This window comes from Paralichthys olivaceus, chromosome 4, assembly GCF_024713975.1.
Source record: "Paralichthys olivaceus isolate ysfri-2021 chromosome 4, ASM2471397v2, whole genome shotgun sequence".
Taxonomy (NCBI): domain Eukaryota; kingdom Metazoa; phylum Chordata; class Actinopteri; order Pleuronectiformes; family Paralichthyidae; genus Paralichthys; species Paralichthys olivaceus.
In genome coordinates, this window is record NC_091096.1 from 18759284 (window position 1) to 18783822 (window position 24539).

The 24539-nt window shown below is 42.2% G+C and overlaps 1 protein-coding gene across 1 annotated transcript; it reads left to right on the forward strand.

The window, feature by feature from the left end:
* The first annotated feature begins 463 nt into the window (after window positions 1-463).
* grk5l (G protein-coupled receptor kinase 5 like) lies at window positions 464-24123 on the forward strand. Its single transcript, XM_069524060.1, has 16 exons — window positions 464-944; window positions 15028-15123; window positions 15217-15329; window positions 17918-17995; window positions 18341-18438; window positions 18582-18674; window positions 19794-19857; window positions 19952-20092; window positions 20179-20369; window positions 20485-20522; window positions 20647-20736; window positions 20828-21036; window positions 21136-21273; window positions 21503-21640; window positions 21723-21854; window positions 21967-24123. The coding sequence occupies exons 1-16, from the start codon at window positions 893-895 to the stop codon at window positions 22048-22050; spliced, it is 1755 nt and encodes a 584-aa protein (XP_069380161.1). The 5' UTR covers window positions 464-892; the 3' UTR covers window positions 22051-24123.
* The last annotated feature ends 416 nt before the right edge of the window (window positions 24124-24539 follow it).

Sequence of the window (24539 nt, forward strand, 5' to 3'; positions counted from 1 at the left end):
TAAAAAGAAAATTTTCAACATTTCCTGACATAGGGGAACAATCAAGGAAATAAAATAAATTAACCATAATGAAGACTATAATTTTACAAATAGGTTCTTATTAAATATATGTGTGGAAATCTGACCACTAGAGGGCGACTTTACCTAATGCTTATTCCCCACCTTGGCTACTATGTTCACAGAAAGAATGTGCATGTATGTGATTTAACACGACACGAGTCTCACACACATTTATATCTATCAATAATGGAATGAACTGTTTTGCTGCTTGATTAAACTGGAACATCTTTGGTGGATTTTACGCTCATAGTCTTCTGCTGTGTCTATTATAAAGTAGCGGTAGTTTTATTTGCTGCCGCACAACTTCTGGTGGAGTCGCTCGGGTCTGTGGCTTGACGCAGCTGTGCCAGAGAGGCCCTGCCCACTTGGATTACGCACAGACCAGGGAGGGAGGGAGGGTGTGCGCGCTGCCGCTGATGTCCTCTCTCTGGTGCACTCAGCCAACCCCTGCTGTTGTGATGTGAAGCTGGCTGTATCCTGCTGTAAAGAATCCGCTGAGAGGAGCCCCGGTTCTGCAATCGGTGCCTCCAGAAACTTAATGATTCCCCGCATCGGAGAGGTCCAGCACCCGAATTACGCATGGAACGGTTGCGGGGGGATTGGAGTAGAAATGCAGCGCCGCACTTCCAGCCCGCAACAAGAAGAACAGTGCCCAGTTTACATTGCAAGCAAATCTATGACATCCTGTTTTATCAGTTACGACTTTGATACCAGTGAGGTTTGCTCGGGTACCGACGAGGAGTGAAGAGGATACGCACGGCACCCAAACTGAAGGACGCTGCTGTTTTTTTCGCACCAGAAAACCGAAATCCCCTGCATTTAAATTTTTTTGATGGAGCTGGAGAACATAGTAGCCAACACTGTACTGCTTAAAGCGAGAGAGGGTAAGTTGACACATAAAGGAGTTGAGTGTAAATAGTGGGTATGTAGGCCTGGCTGTGGCACATTTTGCGCACAGCAGTGTGCAGCAGAAAAGGAGGGAATGGTCGTATAATGATGACCTGCACTGTAGGTAGGAAGCCTGCGGACTGTAGGGCTCAGCACAGCAGGTAAATCCTACACATGCAACGGGAAGAACAAGTCTTGTGCAATAATACTGAAAGGGCCACATCAACACACTGGTCACTGGTCGTCTTGTGATCGAGTTGAACCTGAGATCAGTGGATTATTTTATTCACACTGATTCTGACAGCTCGTCTGCGTTTTCCCACATATGAAAGATTGAGAGAAGGAGAGAGAGAGAGAGAGAGAGAGAGAGAGGGAGGTAGGGGTGGGGGGTCTGCCTTCCACATCCGCTTTCGCTGTCTGTGCAAATGAATGCGCTCTTTCGCAATATTATACATGCTGAGGCACACACACAGGAGCAGGGGATAACTTCTGTCTGGAGAGGGGGGGATGAACGAGCTGGCACATGAAGGTTGATTCTGGTGACGTGACTGCTGTGCATGGGGCCTGCACAGAGACAGACTGTGGCTCCACCAGTGATATACTAATGTGTGAGAAAAAGGCCCAATCATTCATGTCTGACAATAGAGTGTAATATAAGGTATATCGTGTCATTAATGGCTGTGTGTGATTGCTTTAGGGGGGTAGGGTTGTGCAAAGGGCATGAGGAAGGCCTGCAGGTAAACATCATGCAATCTGACTCCATGATTGTCTCGCATGAATGGGAATCATTCACTGTGGGTTGTGCAGCCTCTTCAATTTCACTTTTGAGGGATTGTCAGCAGTTTGGTGATGCATTAAAAATGAAACGGTAACTGTCACCTCAAGCAAAGCTGTTTCATGTTTGCATGAACCAGGCTGTAAAAAAATGATCAGATGTGTTCCCAGCAGTGGAACACTAGGGCTTTTCTAAATCAGTGGCCATAAAGGGGCCATCATTTACATAGAGAGGCCAATTATATGTTCAACATACATTGGCAATTCCTGATTCAGTAAGCTGCACATTTAAGTCATTCCTTGTTTAGTGTTAGCTAGTTAACTTCACACACATCATTGAATTTATTTTCAAAATTGCTCCTCGTTCAAGCAAGTTGTGCACTTCGTGAAAAGCTTAGTTATTATTGTTACTAAGTGACTAGGTTTTTTAAAAACTACTGCCCTGCCCCTGGATCCACATCGGGATATCCCCTTATATTAAGTTAACTGCAAACTATCCAGGGGAAGAAAAATAAGATGACAAAAATAGTCATCTAATTTCCCTCTTAACAGAGAAAATGCTCATCTAGGAGTGAAAGGGCTTTTTTTTAATGTGACCCAGTAAGAACAACATCCCAGCATTTGTTCTTCTTTGAAACTCTGTGCTGCATTCTTAAATCTTTTTTAGTCTTTAAAGTCTAAGGGACTCAGTTTTGTGCCGTATCAAACATGCACACACGCTCTCTCATAAGTGCATACAAGAGTTTCGTTGCATGCAGCATGTGGTTTCATATGGCAACCGTCTCTGTGGAGTTGCAAGGTGACGCAGAAGAAGACAGAGCGCTGCTGGCACACTGTTCCATTTATCTCCCAACGATGACATGTTCGGAGTGTACACAGAGGGCAGAGAGAGTTCCATGGGAAATAATGGGATAATCAAGTGAAACAGGAAGCTGACATGCTGTCAAAACCCTTTTCCGTAGGATGCATTTTGCCTTCGCATCAGCCTGGACATTTGTTTCGTGGGAGCAGAGCACGACGGGTCGGGTGAATTAAGCTTCATGAATTAATAAGAGCAGTTAATGACCCATGACAGATCTTGCTTGTCCCCAGCTGCTCCATTGGTGCTCATCCAGCCCCGGCCCCGACTGTGTGGGAGAGTGAAAGGCCTTTTTACAGTTTCACATTAAGGCATGAGATGGTTCTTTGAGTTAATAGCTGAAGGACGACTTTCACCGCAGTTTGATCAATGGCCCCTGCGATTGCAGCCACGTGAGACTGATTCAACAGTTGAGTTTAGGTCCATTGCAGTTTGCACATTGAAATATGTCACAGCGTGTGAGCGTGTTCCTGGTCATGTTCGTTAACTGTCTGAATCATGGGAGGTTTTATCTCGCAGTGCCCAGTGCCAAAGGCTGCACACATCCCTGGTGCTTGCTCGTCCATGTCTCGCTCATGTGAATGACAGAGTACAGTATACACAGGGGATCATTTTAGGTCACATAGCAGCAACAGTGGGAGAATGTGAATGGAGCTAAACAAGAGTGTTTATTCCTGTTTGTTTATGCGAGTGTACCCTGAGTCCCAGCTGAACCGAATCCTGAATCTTCTGTCCAGACGCACGACAGGAAGGCCCGGCTTACACTGCGCTCTTTGCCTTGTTAATGTCGACACCTCCCAAATCAGTAAAACAGTGTGAGTGCCGGTGAGGTGTAGAAATAAAAAGCTTTTGATACCACGATGCCAGGAGCAGTGAAACCAGCCTTGAGTCTCCATTTCGTCGCTCTTTGGCTCTTCTGTGTGAGCAGTGACTGATCTGGGTTTAATTTTAGACATAGAAGGTTAAAATCAGCCTGATGTTGGATGAAAAAAAAAAACTCAGAGCAGGGGCAGATCCTGGGGTTAGGCCAGGGATGCAATAGCCCCATTTAAATTCTGATTGGCCCATATCCTGTCAATAGTCTTTTTTTTTTTTTTAAATAAACTAATTCCTTAGTGACATTAGTATTATACAAAAAGTTCAAATTATATTTGATGATGTGCAGCTTTGCTCAAAGCTATAAAGCTAACAGTGAATTAGGAAGGAATTAAATGTGCACCTTACTGAATCAAGAATTGTGCATGGATGTTTCAAATATAATTTGTAAATTGTGGCCCCTTTATATCCCCCTATGTAGAAAAATCATCGACCTGTTTTGGACCAACCATTTTGCTGTTTCATGATAATCACAGAGTATAAAATATCCACATTTTGATTTCCGTAGAAAAGAAAAAATGGTCAGCTCTGACCATACTGACCCATCCGTTGAAGTGGCCGTTATCTTACATAAAGTCAAATGCTATTATACACCATCAGTCAGATGCAGCCCATAAGCTATTTAATCAAATTGATTGTTACATAACAAACTGAGTGGGCCACCGCCATCCCAGCTTCATCTTCCTGTGGAGCCGCTCTCCGCTCTCTGTGGTAGATACTTTATGGATGTTGAGTGTGTGGTGAAATGAAACACCCCGATCTCCAGCGTGTGGTCATCTGAGTATCACCTGACAGCTGCAGTGGCGTTCACCATGTCAGAGCAGCAGGAAGTGCCGATGTGCTTTGCTGTTTCTGTGATGCTGGTCAGCTGAGGAAATTTTGGGGTCACAGCAGATCAAGAAGAATTTCTGGAAACTTACTCAGGCTTAGACATGGATTTTATTTGTCAGTGGCAGTTGTTTTTAATGTTAGCTGGCACACAGGTAAACTGAGTGTGCAGGTCTAATACCAGGGAAAGTGTAGATTTATGTGTGCGTTACCAGATGAGGGGAGTGGGGCTGAATTCCTTTGTGTAAATGTAACCTGAACTCGGCTGCTCTGACGAGAGCAACATCAGTGCAGTAGGCCCTGAGCTTGTGTGCGTGTGTGTCCGTGCCTCTTCCTGACTCCCCATTCACAAGTCTTGTTGGCCGCAGTCGAAGATTCCAAGCCACGCGAGTGAACGTCATCGGCTGTCCAAGTGAATGAGAGCAAGGGGGAAAAACTGCATCGCTGCATCCAGATGCCGTTCTTGAATTGCGGTAACAGAGCCAGGGTATTTAGTTCAGGCCTGCGAAGATGAGTTCCACTCTGCTGTCTGCTGGCTTTGTCATTTGGTGCAGTCGTGTGATTTTGGTCGTCTTTACATAAGTAAATAATCAAATGCGAATCATTAGAAATTCAGTAGAGTGTTCACACAGTGGAGCCACTCCAGTAAAAACTCATCTCCAGGGTAAAACGGCCTGAGTATTTACTCTGATTAGTTTATTTTCAAGTAACTAAGGAGGGACATGATGAGAACATAGCAACTGTTCTCGCAATTTGTTTAGCTTCTTTTTTCCATTCTCAAACAACAGATTTAAATACGTCATTAGTCCTGAGAACCAGACTTACTCAGAAAGTGGAAGACTGTTACAGCATTGACATTAATGGTACATTTATTTGTTTGCAGCCTACAGAGAAATCGCTTGAATGAATCAGGGACCTCACTTGACAGTATATTTAAATGCATGTTTGAAAACTAAAAAATGATTTTGAGCTGCAATGATGAGTCAACTAATCAATTTATTTGCTGAAATAAGATGAATCTGCATCGACAATTGTCTAACTAAAGTCATAAATGCCACCAAGGCCCAACAGTCCCCTTAAATTAAATCAAATTGCAGACACTCATAGAGATCAATCCTCTAAATATGTCGTTTTTCCATCAAAATCCATGAATTATTCTCTGACAAATCAACGATAATGTTGAAGAATGGGAAAAAAGAAAATGCTGGATCTGCCCCAAATTTTAATGAGTTCATCCCTGACAAACTTCCAACAAGTTTCATGGACAAATCTGTTTGTTTACGTAAGTATGTCTTTCTTACAAACATACGGACAGGGGTGAAAACATAACCTCATCGGCAGAGGTAAATATAGGACTAGTCTGCTAAAGAGCAAGAAGGAGAATCCAAAGGGTCATTCAATCAGTATCCAAAATGGTGGATTCACAGTCACTCACAGTCTGTGAAGTCATTCAAACACAGGTCCCAGATTCTAGTTGCAACAAGCCCTGATTGGATTCTGTTGTGTTGAAAAACATCCCTATATTTTTTTTTGTTCTACCCCATTTCATTCTCAGGAGGATATTTTGATTAGTGCAAACAATACAGCTTATTCGTCAATACAAGATGCCATGCATGAGACAAGATAAGCTGCGATAACAAACATGAGGCATTTGTCTGTAGAAGCGATCTGTGCGGGCTTCAGTCATACACCAGCAGGAGGGAGTGAGGGGTGGGGGTGTCGCTTCCTCAACCGATGCCACTGAAGCAAGTCTTGGCAGGCCGGAGCAGCTGTTGTTACAACTAACAGCATTTCAGTGGAATGAGCTGGTAACGTGTTCAACTGTGCAACCTCCAGCACAAACACACAGCACCGGCTTTTATTTTCCTGTCGGACGCTCCTCCCACTGTCAGGTATCGGCCATGAATAATGTACATGAGACACTTTGTCTCCGTTGTCACACACAAACTGTCTCTCTCCCACACAAGCGAAAAAACCCTTGCCTGGAGTGCTCCTCCCTCAGGACCCCTCTGAGAGGACAGAGCCATGACATAATGCCGCCAACTTTTATTGGGCAGAGAGCCTTAATGTAGGGGAGAGTAAAAATACACGAGAGGGAAAACCAGCTTGTTGTTCCCTGGTTGGGCTCCTCTGATGGGAAAGATGCAAAGGGATAAGAAAAGAACAGCTGTGAGAATGTCTACAAGTAGCTGCAGGGCTCATTACGACCCGTTCTTACACATCTCACATTCATCACTTTCACTCTCAGAGGTGAGATTCACTTTGATTAAGAAAGCTGTAGCTGTTTTTATTTAAGTTTCTACCACCAGCATTCATGTCTGCAACACTGGACCACTCCACCAAGGCTAATACTCTATCTCACCGTGTCATAGAAAGTCGGAAGAAATCCTGGATTCGTCCATTTGTCTGGATTTACTCCAAGATTGAATGGGTTCTGTCTCAGGTCGTAAACCACCCATCCAAAAACTTACAGGGAAATCATGTCAACATGTTTTGTGCATCCACCACTTTGGTCCAGACTGAAATGTATCAACTGCAAGACGATCATCATTGTAATAATAGGATGAAGCCACAAGACTCTTGGCAAAAACTGTAGTTTTGAGTGAAATTTACCATCTTTGGTAAAAAATAGCACAATTATGTCCGCCAAAGAGTTTCCTTTTTTCTTCTGCTATTCACTTTGTTTATCATTCAACATTTTCACAAACTTTCCTGTGAATAATTACTGGATCTTGATAAAAAAAATAAAAAATCTGGCATGTTCAGGGGAATGGTATTTATGTGTGCAATTTAGTGCTGTCAGTACAAATGTATTTGGATCCTTAATTCAGAATTTTATAGATGGTCCATTAGCACAAATTACATCATTTAGTCTTCCTTGGTAAGTGTAGTTGTCGGGCAGTTTAGTTTTTGCAGATATTCATCAAAAGACCCCAGGCCTGGTATCAAACGTTGAACGTTGTGGTTATATGATATACACCGTTACAACTGCTGTACTGTACTATAGCTGAATATGATTTTTCTGCATCAGCAGTTAAAGTCAGGTGTTTTTTTACGTGACTCTTTCAGTATTGAATCATCCCCATCATCGAGCAGCAGTTTAACATGGAGATTTAATGCAAAGAACAAGCAGAAATGGCCGTTTCTCCATCGACAATACGCCACAAGGCTCGCTGTGTTTTGAGTAGGAGTGTGACTCATTTTTTCTTGAGTGGAAAATTCAGCTCTCTGGCCCTTACTATCTCTATTGTTATTGCTGCCTCTACCCACACATACAGTATACGTAACTCAGCTGGATGCAACAAGTTCACGCCTGTTCTTTGGGGGCTGTCGAGTGGAATTCTGGGAAAGTATAGGAGTCGGTTATCTAAAGTGGAAGTGGACAGGGCAGGCTGAGTTGAAGTAGATGGAGAAAAATGTGAATTTTAACAGCTCATCACTGAAGTACTCCAGGAACGCAGTGAGCAACCGAACTGATGATATCTTTCTTTCCCTGCATGTCAGACAGGTGATTACGTAAGCAGCATTTTATTGTGTCTTGATGTGCTTCCTGTGGTCTGTGCTGCTGCCACGTCTGTTTAATGGAACATCCAATGAATATTTGATGTGCATTAATCTGGGAATAATCAATACTGTACCTTTTGAAGCTTCCTCCCTCAATATCCCCTGCTGTATGAGGAGCTTAATGCAAGACAGTGCACATTTTCATTTGGCCCACACAGACATGCTGATGCACACACAGCACATTATAGAGACATCAGTAACACGGGGTCATTTCTTTAAAGTCAAGACAATGCAGCTACAGTCTTACATAGGCAGCCACATGCTATTTATGGAAGCCTATGTCCTGAGGGTTCTTCATGGTGCATTCTGGGAGAAGAAAGCACTTGATGACTATGATTTCTAATATTGTAAAAATATAGATAGATCTTTTTAACCTGATAAATGGGTTAAGAAGCTGAAACAGTATCTTCTCTCAGTAGTTAAGCTCAGTTTAAGCCACAACATGCTCACCAGAATTTTTTTTTCTTTCAAGGGACCACGGAATACTGAATGCCAACATCTTCAAGGAGAGAGTGTGTTTGTGTGTGTGCACATGTTTGAGGACGAAAAGGAATTGGAGAACAAGTCAGAGAGGATAAACACAGTTTGAGAAGGGCAACAATCACTTTTACCCTGTTTCTGGGATACACGCACGCACACACACACTCTCACATTCAATAATATCTATCCACATGCACCGTGATAAGTCTTGTTTTCATTGCAAGCACTTCCATCCGTGTTTGCTCACTTGCGATGTAACTGCAGAGTTTGACTCGGAGTGAGAAGAGATAAAAATCATCCCCCACAGAGATTTTGATCACTGTGCCATAATGTTCCTCCTATCAAAACATTTATGGAAGTGAACAAACACACTAAAACCATGTCAGAGCTCAGGAGTGTGGACTATGCTCTGTCCTCTTGGTTCTTTATGGATGAGCAAACACCATGTATTACCCAGCGTGCCCTGTGTGCTGTGTGTGGTGCTTTGATTGGACAGCCCAGTGGGTTATATAATTTCAGTCTATTGAATGTTTTTCCCTCCTTCACATTCCATATTTTAGATATTTATAGAGCAGGAAACTTGTGGCACCTGAGTCTTCCCAGATGGGAAATGTACCCTGCCTTCTGCTGCTTTTGTGAGATTTCTGCCATCGCGGCCGGGTTTTCACACTGAGCGACTTCCTGCACGTTCGCTCATGAACATTACACAGAAACGGTGACGCCAGCAACAACTGTCACCGCTCACCAGCTCTGAGGTCATGGACCGGTTTGACCACCTCACTTTGTATTAACACGTCGCTCCTGCCCTTGGGCTGGTTGCTATTTATAGCAGTAATGATTACAAGGACATAAAGACAGGAAAATAGTCACACTTGTGGAGGCTTTCTCTTGAAGCGTGCAAATGTAGCTGTGGGCGACAGGCTACTCACTAAAAATATGTGAGTTATGATAGTTACCTATACGTTCGAGCTGAATAAAGCCACATTGTGAACATTTCATTTCAGATTCAGGTGTCAACACCATACACAGCTGTACGCTAACATCAACACTGCTGACAACATCTCCCTTTTATTGTCTATTTCTGATTTTGACTTCATGTCTCATTAAGTGTTCTAACACGTGACCCCCGCAAACGGTGCATAAAAGGTGCACGTCACAGAAGTTTGTTTTGAGCACGTTCGCAGATGTTACATTCAGATCATCCCGCCATTATTGCGATGATGAGGAATATGTGGACAGAGGGGAGAAGCCTCGGCACAGTAATAATAAGACGGCTGGACAGCGGGAGCGAAATGACATCATGGTGGAACAGGGCAACAAAGACTGCCTTCCTGCTATAGTCCTCCCCTTCTGCTCAGGTCTGGGCAGCGTTTCCCCGTCCCTTCCTGTGGCACAGGGACCACACAAACACACACACACATTTGCTGCAGTTAAACTGAGCCTGAGGGCTAACCTTGACATGTCCTCCAGGGTATTCGCATGTATATAAAAGTGGAGGACAGTGACACGAGTAATAAGGCCTTAAAATTTGCTGTATAGGGTTTGAGACATGTTAAAACATGAACCGTTGGGTCTCATTGCAGTGCCGTTGACGTGACTGCAGAAATATTTAATAATCTAGTAGAATAGGATATGTTGGAACTTAGTTCAATCCATCTTTCATCTTTATTCACATCTCTAAATCTCTGCTTTTACAATTCACAAAATAACATGCAAGATTTGCACACAACTTATTGCACAGCCCACAAAACGAGCAATCTGGAAAAGTGATTTGTTTCCTAGCGGCTCCTGTTCTTACTGTGTTTGCAAGAGACGATATCTACACTGTGTCATCTAGATGTTTTTGTGATGAACAGAACTGTCTACTGATAATAATCGCTGTGCAGGGCTCCTTGATTCAGGAACAGGATTTAAAAAACACTTCACCTGCAGGTCTTATGCTAATGTGAAGTCCCAGTAGTGAACAGCTGGACATTGTGGGTGAGAGGGAAGGGGGAGGATTTGCGAGAACAAAGGCGTTTGTATGGTAGTCTGGTGTTGTTTGTCTTCAGCGTGCTGGTACCTCGCTGACCACCACGGTATGACTCAACAGCGAGGCCGACATTTAACAGATCAGACAAAGGAGGTGATGTGAGAATGAGTGAGAGTTGGAAAATCAGAAAGACATGATCGGTTGTTTGTGAGCGAGGGATGAAATTTTAGTCCAGTGCAGCGAGGAGTCAGAGAAATCTACGAGACTGGTTCTCACTTCTCTCACAGTGTAGGTGTAGAGAATGGCTCATATTCACACAGCGCTCCTCTCTGCCAGCGCTCCCATATCACATCCTGTTGCAGATGTTTTTACGTGTATGTCACGAGTGATGGTGTAAGAGTTTTTTTGACACCTCAGAGACTGTATGCCTATGTGCATGTGTGTGTGTGTGTGTGTGTGTGTGACAGAGATACAAACTTGTCTTGTGGCTTGGAGTCCTTTGTGCGTCAACACTCCATGAACATAACCTCACAGCTTAAGCAGGGATGTCTTTGAATGTGTGGACGGATGGGGCCTGCAGGACTGGCCGAGTTGGTTAAATTGGGCATGAGGACATTACTAGAGAGACAGGTCACAGAGGAAACACTGTGACAGTGTGTGTGTGTGTGTGTGTGTGTGTGTGTGTGTGTGTGTGTGTGTGTGTGTGTGTGTGTGTGTGTGTGTGTGTGTGCGCGCGCACAGATGTTTGGGATGCCGGTAACCCCCTGGTGTTATGCCAGTCGGATGTCATTCCTTCTCTGACCTTATTTTTGCTTCACTTGACATGCCTTCATGATGTCAGAGCTGCTAAGCAGAAACATAAATAAAGGGCGGCGACCACACTACCCGCATGGAACAAATTAGACCGGCAAGTTCCTGTGTGCAGCAGCGCAGCCACGGCGCGCTGCATATTTCTATTCATGTGTAAGTGACAGACCCTGAGAAAGCGAGGGTTATTTAATAGAGAAAGAATTAGATGGGGGAGTGAGGACAAGAGGTTTTATGGATGACATTTACGAGCATATTCATACTTTTAATAGTCCGGGTTTGTTAAACAGGAACCCAGAGTCACCGACCTGGACGTGAAATTTAAACATATATAAGTCTTACTGAGCCATACCATGCCTTTAAAATCCCAGCGCTTCCTTTTATATTGATATTAACAACCATTTTGTAAACTTCCTCCTCAGATCTAGTTTATTACATCTCACCGAAATATTTCCCCTTCAGTGAGGAGACGACCTCAAATGGCCACTAACAATGCAGCACAGAGGGACCAGACAGGAAATGACTTGTTATATCCAGATGCATCACTTTTTCGTGCAGAATAATTTATTTACATAATATTTGCATGTTGGCTGGGTGTGTTTGTGTGAGGATGTTCAGGTCCGTGCAGCCAACAGGTCTCCGTTGTTTCTCATATTCCGTCCTGGGATAAACAGCTGGGCATGTTGAACGAGACTGGCCAGCAGTTTTCATGTCCACTAACTTTCCCACACTATAACTTGTTTTTCCACACACAGTAAAGAATCAAATCGTTTTTATAGCCAGTAAATGACAGAAACCCAAAACCATTGAGAACATTTTTTCGTTGTGTTGAGCTGGCTCTATATCCCATCCAATAACATGGAGAAGGCAAGATTTATGACAATCTAGACACTGGCTCCACTTCTGGGAGCAGTCATGTCGTCCATACAGTCTATGGTTTGGGATGGATAAAGGGATGGATAACAGGAGCAGAAAGCCCTTTCACTTTACTTCATACTAATATTTGCATATTATAGATGACTTACAGGATAATTATAATGAGACGCCATAAATAGATGACTTTGTTTGACTAGTTGAAAAGCAGAAAAGGAAGGGAACCACTGATCAACAGAGATGTTCCGTTTAAATGCTCATAAAGCTGTGAAACTGTGACCTCATTCAACCCTAAAACAAAGAGGGTTGATGGGCTTGGAGCAGCAAAGGAGCTCCGTCATTGGTTGGCAGCAACCACGGTCGCTATGAAGTGTTGAGAACAGAAATCCTCAAGAAAACAAGTTCACTGGATTACAGGAAACAGAAGGAGCTGAAGATGATGGCAGAACACACAACTTAAAAAGAGCAGGAAGGGGAAGATGAGGAGTGGGGGAGAAAATAAAAAATAAATAGGTTTAGACGCAAGAAAAGCAAACAGGACACAGGAAGAAAAAAAGAAGGAACCACATTATTTGTGGATGTCTCAGCATTGTGTGGAAGTTGAATGCCTGGGTGGAGCGCTGATGTTTGGTACAATTATCTGACATGACGTTGACCCCTCACAGGAAAGCTACGCCATTTGGTGGACACATCCACAAACGCCTTCTTACAGTAGCACAAGTGCATTCATTTTTAGCATGGTGGCCCCCGTGGGGAATGACCTTCTCTGCTCGCAGGGCTGCTGCTGTGGGCATTTGACCGACGTCATGATTTTATTAAAAAAGATTCAAATATTGCATCACACAGCAGAGAGTGCTGTTTTGTTTTTGTCACATATGAACTGTTTTCAGAGAGCAAGTGGTGATTAAATAAGGAAGTGTGCCTGTTAAAGCTGGTTTGGTCTGCAGTAATGTTGATGAGGAGCAGGTGCTGGAAGTTAATGATTCTCCTGGGGATATTTTGACTTGAGTTATTAATACATTCATGCTTTGTCTTTGTCTGTGGTGATGTGACCTCCATTCTGGGAGCAGTAGTGACAAAGGGTCCATATATTAAATATCCAACCTGAAGTTCCCTCTTGCACTTTAAGCTGCCTTGGTTAACACAAGTACTTTAGTACACACCACTGAGCACATAATTAGAGATGTTAACTACAAGTTCTACGAAGTTTACTCAGGTTATGTGCAGATCCGAGTTTACTCTCACATTAGTTGGTCTGCACTTTTGTTTAGTGGTTGTTTTCTTGTAAGCACGATAAAACTACTTGATGGATTACCACTAAACTAGGCAGAAAGATGCAGAATGGGTTAGGGAAGAAGACAATACATTTGAATGCAGATTCGGATCAGGAGGGTGATCCCTGGTTAGGGCTAACTCTTTCTTTAACATTGTGAGAAAGGTCATGTTTCAGAGAATAATTAATGGATTTTGATAAAGAAAATCACACATTTTTCAGGGACTGATATGTATGAGTGTGGAGTTTAGTTTGGAGCAAAATTAAAATCTCCATCTAATAAATTAAAATGTGGTTTCATAAGAGGACTGTTGGGCCTTGGCAGAGGTATGAGCTCTGCTAAGTGACATTCTAGTTGAATTTGAGAAAGTTTAGACTCTTCAGCCAAACCCTGATAGACCATCCAGTTTTGCCAAGCTCATCAGTTAGTACTAATTTGTCCCTTTTTTTTTTTTTATAAAAACAGTAACAAAATTATTACCTGTGTTTTTCTTTTGGTTAAAACAGGTTAAAACAAAATATTAAAAATACAATTGTATTTATAATGCTCTATTTTTCCCCACAATAAAAGAACAAAGTTACTCCTGTAGCATTTTGAAATATAAATAAAAAGATAACAAAACTTACACAAGACTACCATTTACCTTAACTGTTCATATCATAATGGATATTAAATGAGATGTGTCGAGTTCTAACATGACATCAAATCACGTCAGAGTGAGTCCCTAATCGTCACATTTTGTTGAGAGTATTCAAACATTTCTGGAATTTAAGTCTACGCGTTGTTTGATAAGACAAAGGCAGCACAGTGTGTTAAAGACGAAGTCAGAGATCGATTTCAAACAGCAGAAAGGGAAGGGATGAGGCAGTAACTCAGGAGGATTGACAGAGACACTGCCTAAGCTTTCACTCAGAGGCTCCATCATGACGTCATACGTCTCACATTCCTGGATTATTACTTAAAGATGTCAGCTTGTCATTGCGTCTTCCGCTCTCATGCTCTCAGTGTTGCCTCTCACATTAGGCGAGCTACTCACAGCCAATTTCCACTGAGCAGAGCGGTTGAAGGAAATCCCTGTCAGTTCATTAGTCTTCACATACTGAGAGCTGAGACAAACATTACATAAGAATGTACAGCAAACTGGAGCGCATGGAAAACACTGATATACAAGTTTGGCCAACATTGGAGAGGGGATTTTCACATGGTTTAGATGGAATAGTGGAAGTAGTCAGAGTTTAAGACGGGATCAATTTGATTAATGGATGGCTGCAGAGTAAGTTTCCTTTATGGATCCGGAGAGATGATGTGGATGTAAGTGATTTTTGTTCATGATGGTGTTGTGTTGCTGCAGGAAGCTGATGCACGATTATTCAGAGCAGTGGAATCTAGTCTGTCAAAGTCCCAGATTCTGATGGGAACTGAGCTGGTCAGAATAGGCTTTCTGTCTGCGTAGACACACACACACACACACACACACACACACACACACACACTGTTCCACTTTCAGAAAAGCTACTGAGTGAGGAAGAAGTTGATGAGAGACAGGAGAGATTTACGGAGGAAGTGGGCTGTGATCTATGAATTATATATACAAGCTGAGACTATGATTTCATTCAGGGAGAGCCCACACACAACAACACCCCTCACGCCTTCCCCCACGCCTTTTAGCCATTAGCCTTTCATTTGGCTCCTGACTAGTGAGACTAAACCTTTTTCAGTTCTTTTATTCTAACTTTCCAACATTCACCTCTTGATTTTCTCCATCTGTACAGGTGGAGGAGGAAAGCGCAAAGGGAGGAGCAAAAAATGGAAGGAGATCCTCCGCTTCCCCCATATAAGCCAGTGCACTGATCTGGGAAACAGCATTGGTACGTGTTTGTGTGCTCACCTGCGTCTGAAGTGTGTGTTTAACCACCAGCTTTGTTTTTAAAGTGTGCACCCCTGTTTTCTTCTTTTTGCAGAGAGGGACTATGTTAGCATCTGTGAGAAACAGCCCATTGGAAGGCTTCTCTTCCGTCTTTACTGTGAGACCAGACCTAAACTGCAACGATGCATCCAGCTACTGGACGCAATGGTATATGCATGCATGCGAACGCACTGAGTGGGCATCTTTTTACCAGATGTCCCCCGTTGGGATTAATGACATGTAGCATCAACTTAACTCAACTTTTTTTGCAATATATGAATGTATATGCATGTATTACCCTCTCACACCCATTTTCAAACAAATCAGCAGAAAACATTAAAAAAAAGTTTGTTAGCTTTCAAAGTCCAAGTTAGTCTGCTGGAAATGTTTTACCTTTTTGTGAAATCAAAATACAAATTGTTTCAAATTTTTGTTGTAAAAGAGTTTTTCTTTGAACCTGAAAGAGGTAGCACCAATATGTCCAATGTTTCCAGGTGTGACTATGTTGAGAGTAGTGGGGAAAGAACAGAACTCTTTACAAGATGAGTACAGGTCTAGAAAACACACACCCATCCACTCTTTCCAGTGCACTCACTTAGATTACTACATGGTCTGAATGCAGGCTGGCGCTGGGTCATGCAGCCGGAGGAGACAATTAAACTGAGTAGTGATTATTCAACCACCCAGATCCCACCTCCTGCCGGCCTGTTGCCCCCATGCCCCCTTCTGCCGATCCCTCTCTCTCTGTGCGTCTAGACAGAAAACCTTGCACATGACACATTAAAGTCTTTATCTATGCCCAGAATATATTTGCGGGCATGTGACGGGGCAGAAAGGACAGCATTGTTTCCCACACTACCCCCTTCCAATCCCAACGCCCACCCAATCCAATCCCCTCGCACACCCCCTCCCCTCTTGCCCATCCCTCCCCTGCTGTGCTGATCCACTGCGAGGGGGGAACCACTCAGACGGGCTAATTCTGCACTCCATGTGACGAAAACCTCAGAGCTTAATACTCATCACTTCACTGCCAGTAGACCGGGCCTGAGAATGTTTATAATTATTTCAAGTGATTAAATAAAATGCAACATGTGCAACTATGAGGTTTACCAGAAACAGTTTTATTACGTAGTCTATAATCAAGTCAAGTTTGTTTATATGGCACATTTTATATGACAAGCATAGACTCAATGTGCTTCAAGTTAATAGAAACATGACAAATACATGACATAAGTGGAAATATATAAATTGAGATGATATTTCAAATATATCTTTATTTAATGAAATTAATAATAAAAGTAAGTGACATTTTTAAATAAATACAGTAGTCACCATACTTAGTTTCATCTCCACTCACACTTTATCCCAGACACATGGGAGGGTCCATAGCAATCAAACTAATGATACAATGAGAACAAAATATTAAGATAATTAGTGAGATCAGCAGAGGAAGCCATTAGAAACAATGAAGAGGGAGATGGTGTGTTTGAGTTTCTGTGAGCTTCAGTGTTTCCTCTTCCGTCATTAGAAGGTGATTGTGTGCACATTTTATGTGTGCTTTGTGTGTTGGATCCCCTCTGCTTCCAAAAGGGTAAAGGGGCGTTTTCTTTTCCCACCAGAGAAGGGTGGGAGTCAGATGGCTCATTTACTATTTGTGTGTGTGTGTTTGTGAGAGAGAGAGAGTGCCTGAGGTAGCAATAACCCCCCCCCCTCACTGTCTTTCAGCCGTACTATTTAATATATTTACATTTGTGCGTTGTATACAGTGTGTATGCATTGCATGACTTCTTTAGCCTTTGTTCTGAAGTGTCAGTGACGCTGTGGCTTTTTAAAGCCTGTTTTTCCTAATGCTCCAGGCTTATGTGTGTATGTACTGTATATACACATGAGTGTGTATGCGTGTGCTCTGTAGTGGAAAGCCAGTGACACTGGTGTGACACACTGTGACACTCCAGGACCTTACGGAATCCCACCGTGTTTACTGTGTGGTTGCCAGGCAACACAGGACCATGTTGGGAAAAAGTCACAGACAGAGAGAGTCGGGCCAGTGTGCAGCGTGGGCGCCGTGCAGCCCCCCTCTCTTCCCCCACCCCTCTTTTGAGCAGTTCAAATGCTCGCTACGAAATGCATCAGAGCACTTTTCATGTTGTCGCCTCTTCGAGATGTTCAGTATGTTCAGAGAGTAACGGCCAGACCTGTTTGTGTCAACAGCTACGTATGTTCAGACACGCAGCCAAGAGCCGCATATGTTTATGTGAGATTGACAGCAACACACAGATACAGAGAGAGAGGTGTGTGTCTGTGGAGAGGCCTCGTCACCACTGAGCATCAGCTACTCTGTCGTACAAATTAAACATCAGATCATGCTTTTTTGTTTTCCTCATTAATTGGTTGTAACTAACAAGTTAATGAATGATTATAAATGACTTAGTAATAAACTATTAAAATACTTTAACATTGGAAGGCTGTGACAAAAAATTGTTTCTGTTGTTTCTTATTATCATTTATGAAAGTTAACTAATAAGAAACAGGAGTTAGAAAATTGTTAAATTAGTTTTTGATACATGATTCTGGATGAAAACTAGAGTTGATCATATTCATGTTTACATTTGAAAGACAAAGCATTATTATATAATATATGAATATATTTATTATACATGATTAATTACAGCCTATAAAAAGATGATGTATTAAATTGACTTTTTCTCGTCTTAACAATAAAGGACATTGTTAATGACGCTGAGTTGTTTTTTTAGGAAGACTATGAAGTGACACCAGATGAAAAACGAAAAAGCAGAGGAAACCAGATCATCAAGACTTTTCTCTCAGAACAAGTAGGTTTCTTTATCTGATACATTCATAAGCCTTTTTTAATTCACATGTTGTTGGAAAAGTGTATTTAATAACCTTTTACAGAGAAATTAATGTTAAATTCAGCAGACAATAATGTTGAGCTGAATGAAAGACTCCCTGACAAACTACAAGGGTATGATAAATGTACAAAAAACGCAGTTTAATATTTGCATTATATTAATTATAAGTAATGTACTGGTAGTGTTCTGTGTTCAGTGAGTAGTGATGTATGATTCTCCTCAGTTTGAGCTGTGCATGTGATCAAACGTGATGTATTTGTGTGTGTGCGGGTCTGTGACTGTGTGTGTTTATGTGTGTTGATGTAGTCACCTCAGCGCGTAGACATAGCAGAGGTCTTTGCAGACCAGTGCAGAGAGAACCTCGAGCTCAGTCCATGTAAGGAGATCTTCAGCAGCTGCCGCAAGTGAGTTCCACGCTCTACCTCCCCGCTCACCTGTCGACGGGACCCTCACCTGTCTGTCCTCTGCCTCCTCTCTTTATTTATTCACTCATCATATTCTCAGTGGTAAGTGATAAGTCTGAGCCTTGTGTTGTGTATCTGACCAGGGTCGTTCATGACTACCTGAGTGGAGCTCCGTTTGCAGACTACCAGAACTCCATGTACTTTGACCGGTTCCTGCAATGGAAGATGCTGGAGAGGTCGGTTGGAGCATTTCTTTATTATACATAACTCATTTTATAGCCATATATTCAAAATATATTCAAAATGTATTCAAAATATATTCAAAATATATTCAAATTGTGAAAGCAAAAATAGCTGATAGGATTTGGTTACCAATGTTGAACGCTTATGCTTAAATTAAAAAAAAATATATATTTTTCCTAAAAGTAGATTATCATTATATTTCATCTTTTTGAGAGTTCCTCTGTCTGATGGTGGAGGAGAATCTCTTTAACATGGCTGGCTCCGTAGAGAGGACCCCCTCCCCATTTAAAATATTATTTAAATATAAAGGGCCTTTTCTGGGGTTAAGAAACAACAATTTGTACAATTCAGATGAAAGACAGTGAAAGGGATCTGCCAATAGATCCCTTTCACCTAAATCTTACACACTGGACCTTTAAGTATAAGGCATGTAAGTGAAATATAAATGGGACAATAAACAAAATATATTTTTATTATATATCATATGGGATTCATTTTATTTATTTTTATTTATTTTTATTTATTTCATTTTTGGAAAGTTTAACATTTAAATATTTTTTATGTATAATGTAAAATAACTAGTAACTATAGCTCTTAGATACATGTAGTTGAGTAAAAAGTACAGTGTTTGTGTAATGGAGTATAAACTAGCATACTCAAAGTACAGTACCTATAAAAGTACTTCAGTACAATTCTCTATTTCCTCATGTTTCTATTTATTGACATAAAATTCGTCATAGTAAATTTTGAATATGAAAAGCGAACAGCTTTCACTTTAATATGATGTGGACACTAACACATGTAATAACTGTGAGGTGGCAGATGGAAAAAGTTGACTTCAGTAGAGTGAGACTTTTTAAAGAGTGTGATGGCTCCCAGCAGGAAAACATTTCATGCAAAGTGTATGTGAAAGGCAGTTAGAAGTAAACAGCAGACTTTCAGAGCCGCCCTGATTGCATCTGTGTCTGGAAAGTGAACTCGTGTCCAGAAGGCCCCACCCTGAACAGGAAACAGACTCAGGATGGTATTGAGTTCAGTAGATAATATCTCTGTCATAATCAATACTACATGAGCGTCTATTAATGGATTTTGCTCTGTCTGTGTTCTGTCAGGCAACCAATCACGAAAGACACATTCAGGCAGTACCGAGTGCTGGGCAAGGGGGGGTTCGGAGAGGTAAGAGATGTTTATGACGATGCTGATGATGATGATGAAGCCTATTATGATTTGAATAATAGTAATAGTTGAGATTCTACTTCTTTTTCCTAAGGTGTGTGCCTGCCAGGTCAGAGCAACGGGGAAGATGTACGCCTGCAAGAAGCTGGAGAAGAAGAGGATAAAAAAGAGGAAAGGAGAGTCTATGGCGCTCAACGAAAAACAGATTCTAGAGAAAGTCAACAGTAGATTTGTTGTGAGTGAACAAAAAGAGTATTTGGAGCACAGTGCACTTAAGAACTTGTCTGTTCTCGGTCTAAGCACTACACCAATGTCTTCCAGGTGAGCTTAGCATATGCATACGAGACCAAAGACGCTCTGTGTCTGGTGCTGACCATCATGAACGGCGGAGACCTGAAGTTTCACATCTACAACATGGGCACGCCGGGATTCGAGAAGGACAGGGTCCAATTTTACGCAGCTCAGATCTGCTGTGGACTGGAGGATCTGCACAGGGAGTGCATTGTCTACAGGTAGCACTGTTGAAGAAATGTTGAAGAGGATAATAATGTTTGATTGAATTATGTCTGAGTGCGCATTGATACTTTTGTTATTCGACACATTGCTGACAACTGTGGATTCTTTTAGGGACCTGAAACCAGAGAATATCCTGTTAGATGACAATGGTGAGTTTATTGTACTGAACAGCATTTTCGATTTGCTGCTGATGCACAATTTCAGACGACTCTTTGTTAACTGGACATTGAATAAATTAAACGTATAACACTCTCATGCTCATCGCTGTTGTAGGACACATCCGTATTTCTGACCTGGGGCTGGCCATCAAAGTGCCTAAAGGAGACCTCATCCGAGGGAGGGTGGGGACTGTTGGTTATATGGGTAAGAGACATTTCAGTCAACATTTCTTTGAGTAAATTTAAAGAAAATTCAAGTTCATAACCAAAACAACTTGTTTCCTATTCCTCTCCAGCTCCGGAAGTGATAAACAATGAAAAGTACAGCATGAGTCCTGATTGCTGGGGTCTGGGATGTCTCGTTTACGAGATGACTGCTGGACGATCGCCCTTCCGCGCCCGCAAAGAGCGAGTGAAGCGAGAAGAGGTGGAGAGGAGGGTGCAGGAGGAAGAGGAAGAGTACAGCGACAAGTTTACAGAGGACACTAAGGCCATCTGTAGAATGGTGAGGCCCGAAGCAAAGATGTTTGTACAGAGACAATGCATGAATCATGTAAATAATAACAATTTAAACAATGATTCATCTTTGTTTCCGCTCGCCCAGCTGCTGACCAAAGACCCTAAACAGAGGCTGGGGTGCCAGGCAGATGGAGCAGCGGGTGTCAAGGCCCACTCGTTTTTCAAGAACATCAACTTCAAGAGGCTGGAGGCTGGAATAGTGGAGCCGCCCTTTGTGCCTGATGTGAGTATAGTTCATATGACTTCATGGTTCAGTCAATGCCACTGCTGAAATCTAGTGTGAAACCTTCTCTGTAAATGCTTTCACTGGGCAAATGACCACTACCGGAACGTGTTGTCCTTTCAGGGAAAGCATATAAAATTCCATCGTTTATAAATTATCTATGAAGATAAACTTGTCTCCTGTTTTTCCTCACAACCCTGTCCTTTTCGTGGTCATTGCCCTCTCCCAGCCTCGGGCAGTGTACTGTAAGGATGTTTTGGACATAGAGCAGTTCTCCACGGTCAAGGGAGTAAATTTGGACCAAACTGACAATGACTTCTACTCCAAATTTGCTACAGGCAGCGTTTCCATCCCATGGCAGAATGAGGTAAGTGTGCACTCGACATGTTGAAGTGCTGGGTGGAAGAAGTCACTTAAACCTTTCTCTCCTCTCCTCTCCTCTCGTCCAGATGATAGAAACTGAATGTTTCAGAGATTTGAATGTTTTTGGGCCTCAAGGGACGAGACCCCCAGATCTGGACTGGAATCAGCCGCCAGAGCCGCCCAGACGCAGCCTGTTGGACAGAATCTTCAGGAGGCATGTAAGTGTAACACACAAACACATGAAATAAACCCCCCCACACACACAAAAAACCACACACACACACGTTCATACAAATGAAATCTCCCTTTTTCTTGCACTTTCTGTTGCAGCACCCAGAGGTGTCTATTTCCCACAGCCGTGTGCAGTCTTCCAGTGTGAACTCTGTGGACTCCATGTCCAACTCTGCCCCCTAGTGGCAAAGTGACTGTGTGGGAGCCATACACACACAAAGGGAAGGAGCTCCGAGGGGCTTCCCTGCTGCTGATTGGTCCACATCCGGGGCCTGAGCAGCAGCCGGAGACAGCCTGTCTAATAGCCTAAATGGTCAGCCCATGGGGTGGGGGTGGGTGACCGGGCCCTGAGACCCTGGGCATTTGTAGTGGGATGGTCAATGTTGCAGAGACGCTTGGAAAATATTCGGACAAACCTAACTCGCCCTCAGGATTGTTGGACTATAGAACAGAGCCACTGATGTTGATGAAAACAGGTAAAGATAGAAAACAAGCTAATATTCAGGGGATCCACTGTATAATAAAGACCGCCACAGGGAATAGAAGATGGGGTCTTAGTGAATTTTATTCTATTTTTTTTCAGAAATGGAACTTTTCTCTTTCGCTCATTTTCAGTCTTTTACTTTCTGGCCTGTATCTTGTACCAGTATCTCTTTCCAATCTATTTACACCCCTCCGAGCATCACCATCTGTACAACTCATACTCTTAACTTACTCTCTCTCTGTATTTCCACCTCCCATACCTCAGATCACTCCGTAAACATTCAGAACACTTGCACCTCGACAACCTCAACACATGATGTACATTGCCTTGCGTACACTCAGGCCAAAGACGACAGTTTAGTTTTGTGATACAGTTTTCTTGTTGATTTTGAAGGTATTCTAGCCGTCGTTTAGAACCACAGGAGGATCAGAATATGTGATCTGTTTTATACACTTTCTCTAAATATGAGCCTGCAGACATATCATACTGCTTAAAGCACACATACAGCACACACTCATACACACACATAAAGAATAGTGAGAATTGTGCTGTGTTTTCATTGCATGGACAAGTGTAAGTATGGACAGCTGTATCCCTTTCGCTTCTGCATACCTCATTCCACTGATGTTAGCATTGTATACACACAGACGTCTCCCTCGGTTTACAGTGTCACTTTATATTTGACATTATGTGGAGTTTAAAGAAAAGTAATGAATATGCTGTACAGAAACGAGAATCTCTTCTTTTGTTATTTTTCTGTTTCTGTTTTTTCTTTCTCCTCAACTTTCTGCACAGTCCCCGTGGAGTGGAGAGGAACACATGCACTCAGCCTGACTTACAATTTGCACAACTTAAAATCATGTCATGCTGTTTTTTGTTGTTGTCTCCAAATGAAAATGTTACCTCTGCTCATTAAGGCACATTATTGTATTGATATTCTCACATGCCGATTATTTTCTACATCCCCAAAAAAATGCGTAAGTGTTCTTGCTCTCCCTATGCCTTTCTCCATGTAAAAGATATTGCTGCGTTGCCGTTGTTGTCACATGTACAGGTTTTTGTATTCAGCCCCTTTACACTTAACATGCTCTTCAAAATGCCTCACGAATCTAAAGGGTCTTCCTCTTGTTTTGTGTTCAAGCATATTCGAAGAAGGCACAACTACATTTATCCTATTATATTAGTTTTATTCAATGGGCCTGGTTCATTCATGTCGGAGCAGGAGAGGAGAGGAAGACACCAGAGGATCCTGCAAACACCACACAAAGAAGTGGCCTTCTCGCAGCAGCACAGCCAATGAAAAGGGAAGAGGAGCTCAGACTCAGTTTTGTGCTTGTTTTTAAGAATGTGCTATTTTCCCTATATGAGGTATTGGAAGCTGCTCCATGCAGTAATTTTAATCCTTCTTACAATATAATGCGATCTTATTGTTTTTTTCTGTGTACTTGATATGGAAAAAAAAATCTGAATCAGACTGAAGTGCCTCCTTGTTAGCACGATCTCCCGGACAATGCCCACACAGACATCAGCACTTTGTTTATTCTCTGACTGTCATACTCTGTTTGTTTCACTGGGGAACGCGTCCACACAAAATACACACAGACTCATACAGTTTGTTGGAAGTGAAGGGGAGTGACGGATGCAGGGAGCGAGCTGATGAATGAGGGAGTTTTCCTTCTTATTGTGATGTACAGCAAAGTGCTGAGTGCATGTGAAAGCCAAACCCACTGTGTCCTTCAAGTCCCAATAAACTCTGTGCTATAGTTTGAGTACTCCACAGTTTGCCTGTCTCTTATTTCCCCTGTCTGTATGCAAATACATCTAATTTATTGGGGTTTTTCAACCAGGTCAGCCCAATGGAGATTAAAAAGTCCTAATATAATATATTATTATTATAATCTCTATCATCAGTAGTACTACTACTAGTAGTAGTAGTAAAGGTTTTAACACTCCACATCCATAACAACCATGTTCTCCAATAGGTAAATACAAATCTACATTGAATCTATAAATATGGTCCCACACAAAGGATTGGTTTACATTTTTTCAAGTCTTTGCTATGAACCACATTGTCATGTCCATGTGTTCTGTGTATGGAGAAAGTTTAAAGTAGCTCTAATCATTCCTATGCATGTTGGCAATGAAGAGATCCCCTTCGTAACATGATTCAAATTTAAGTGAGAGCAGA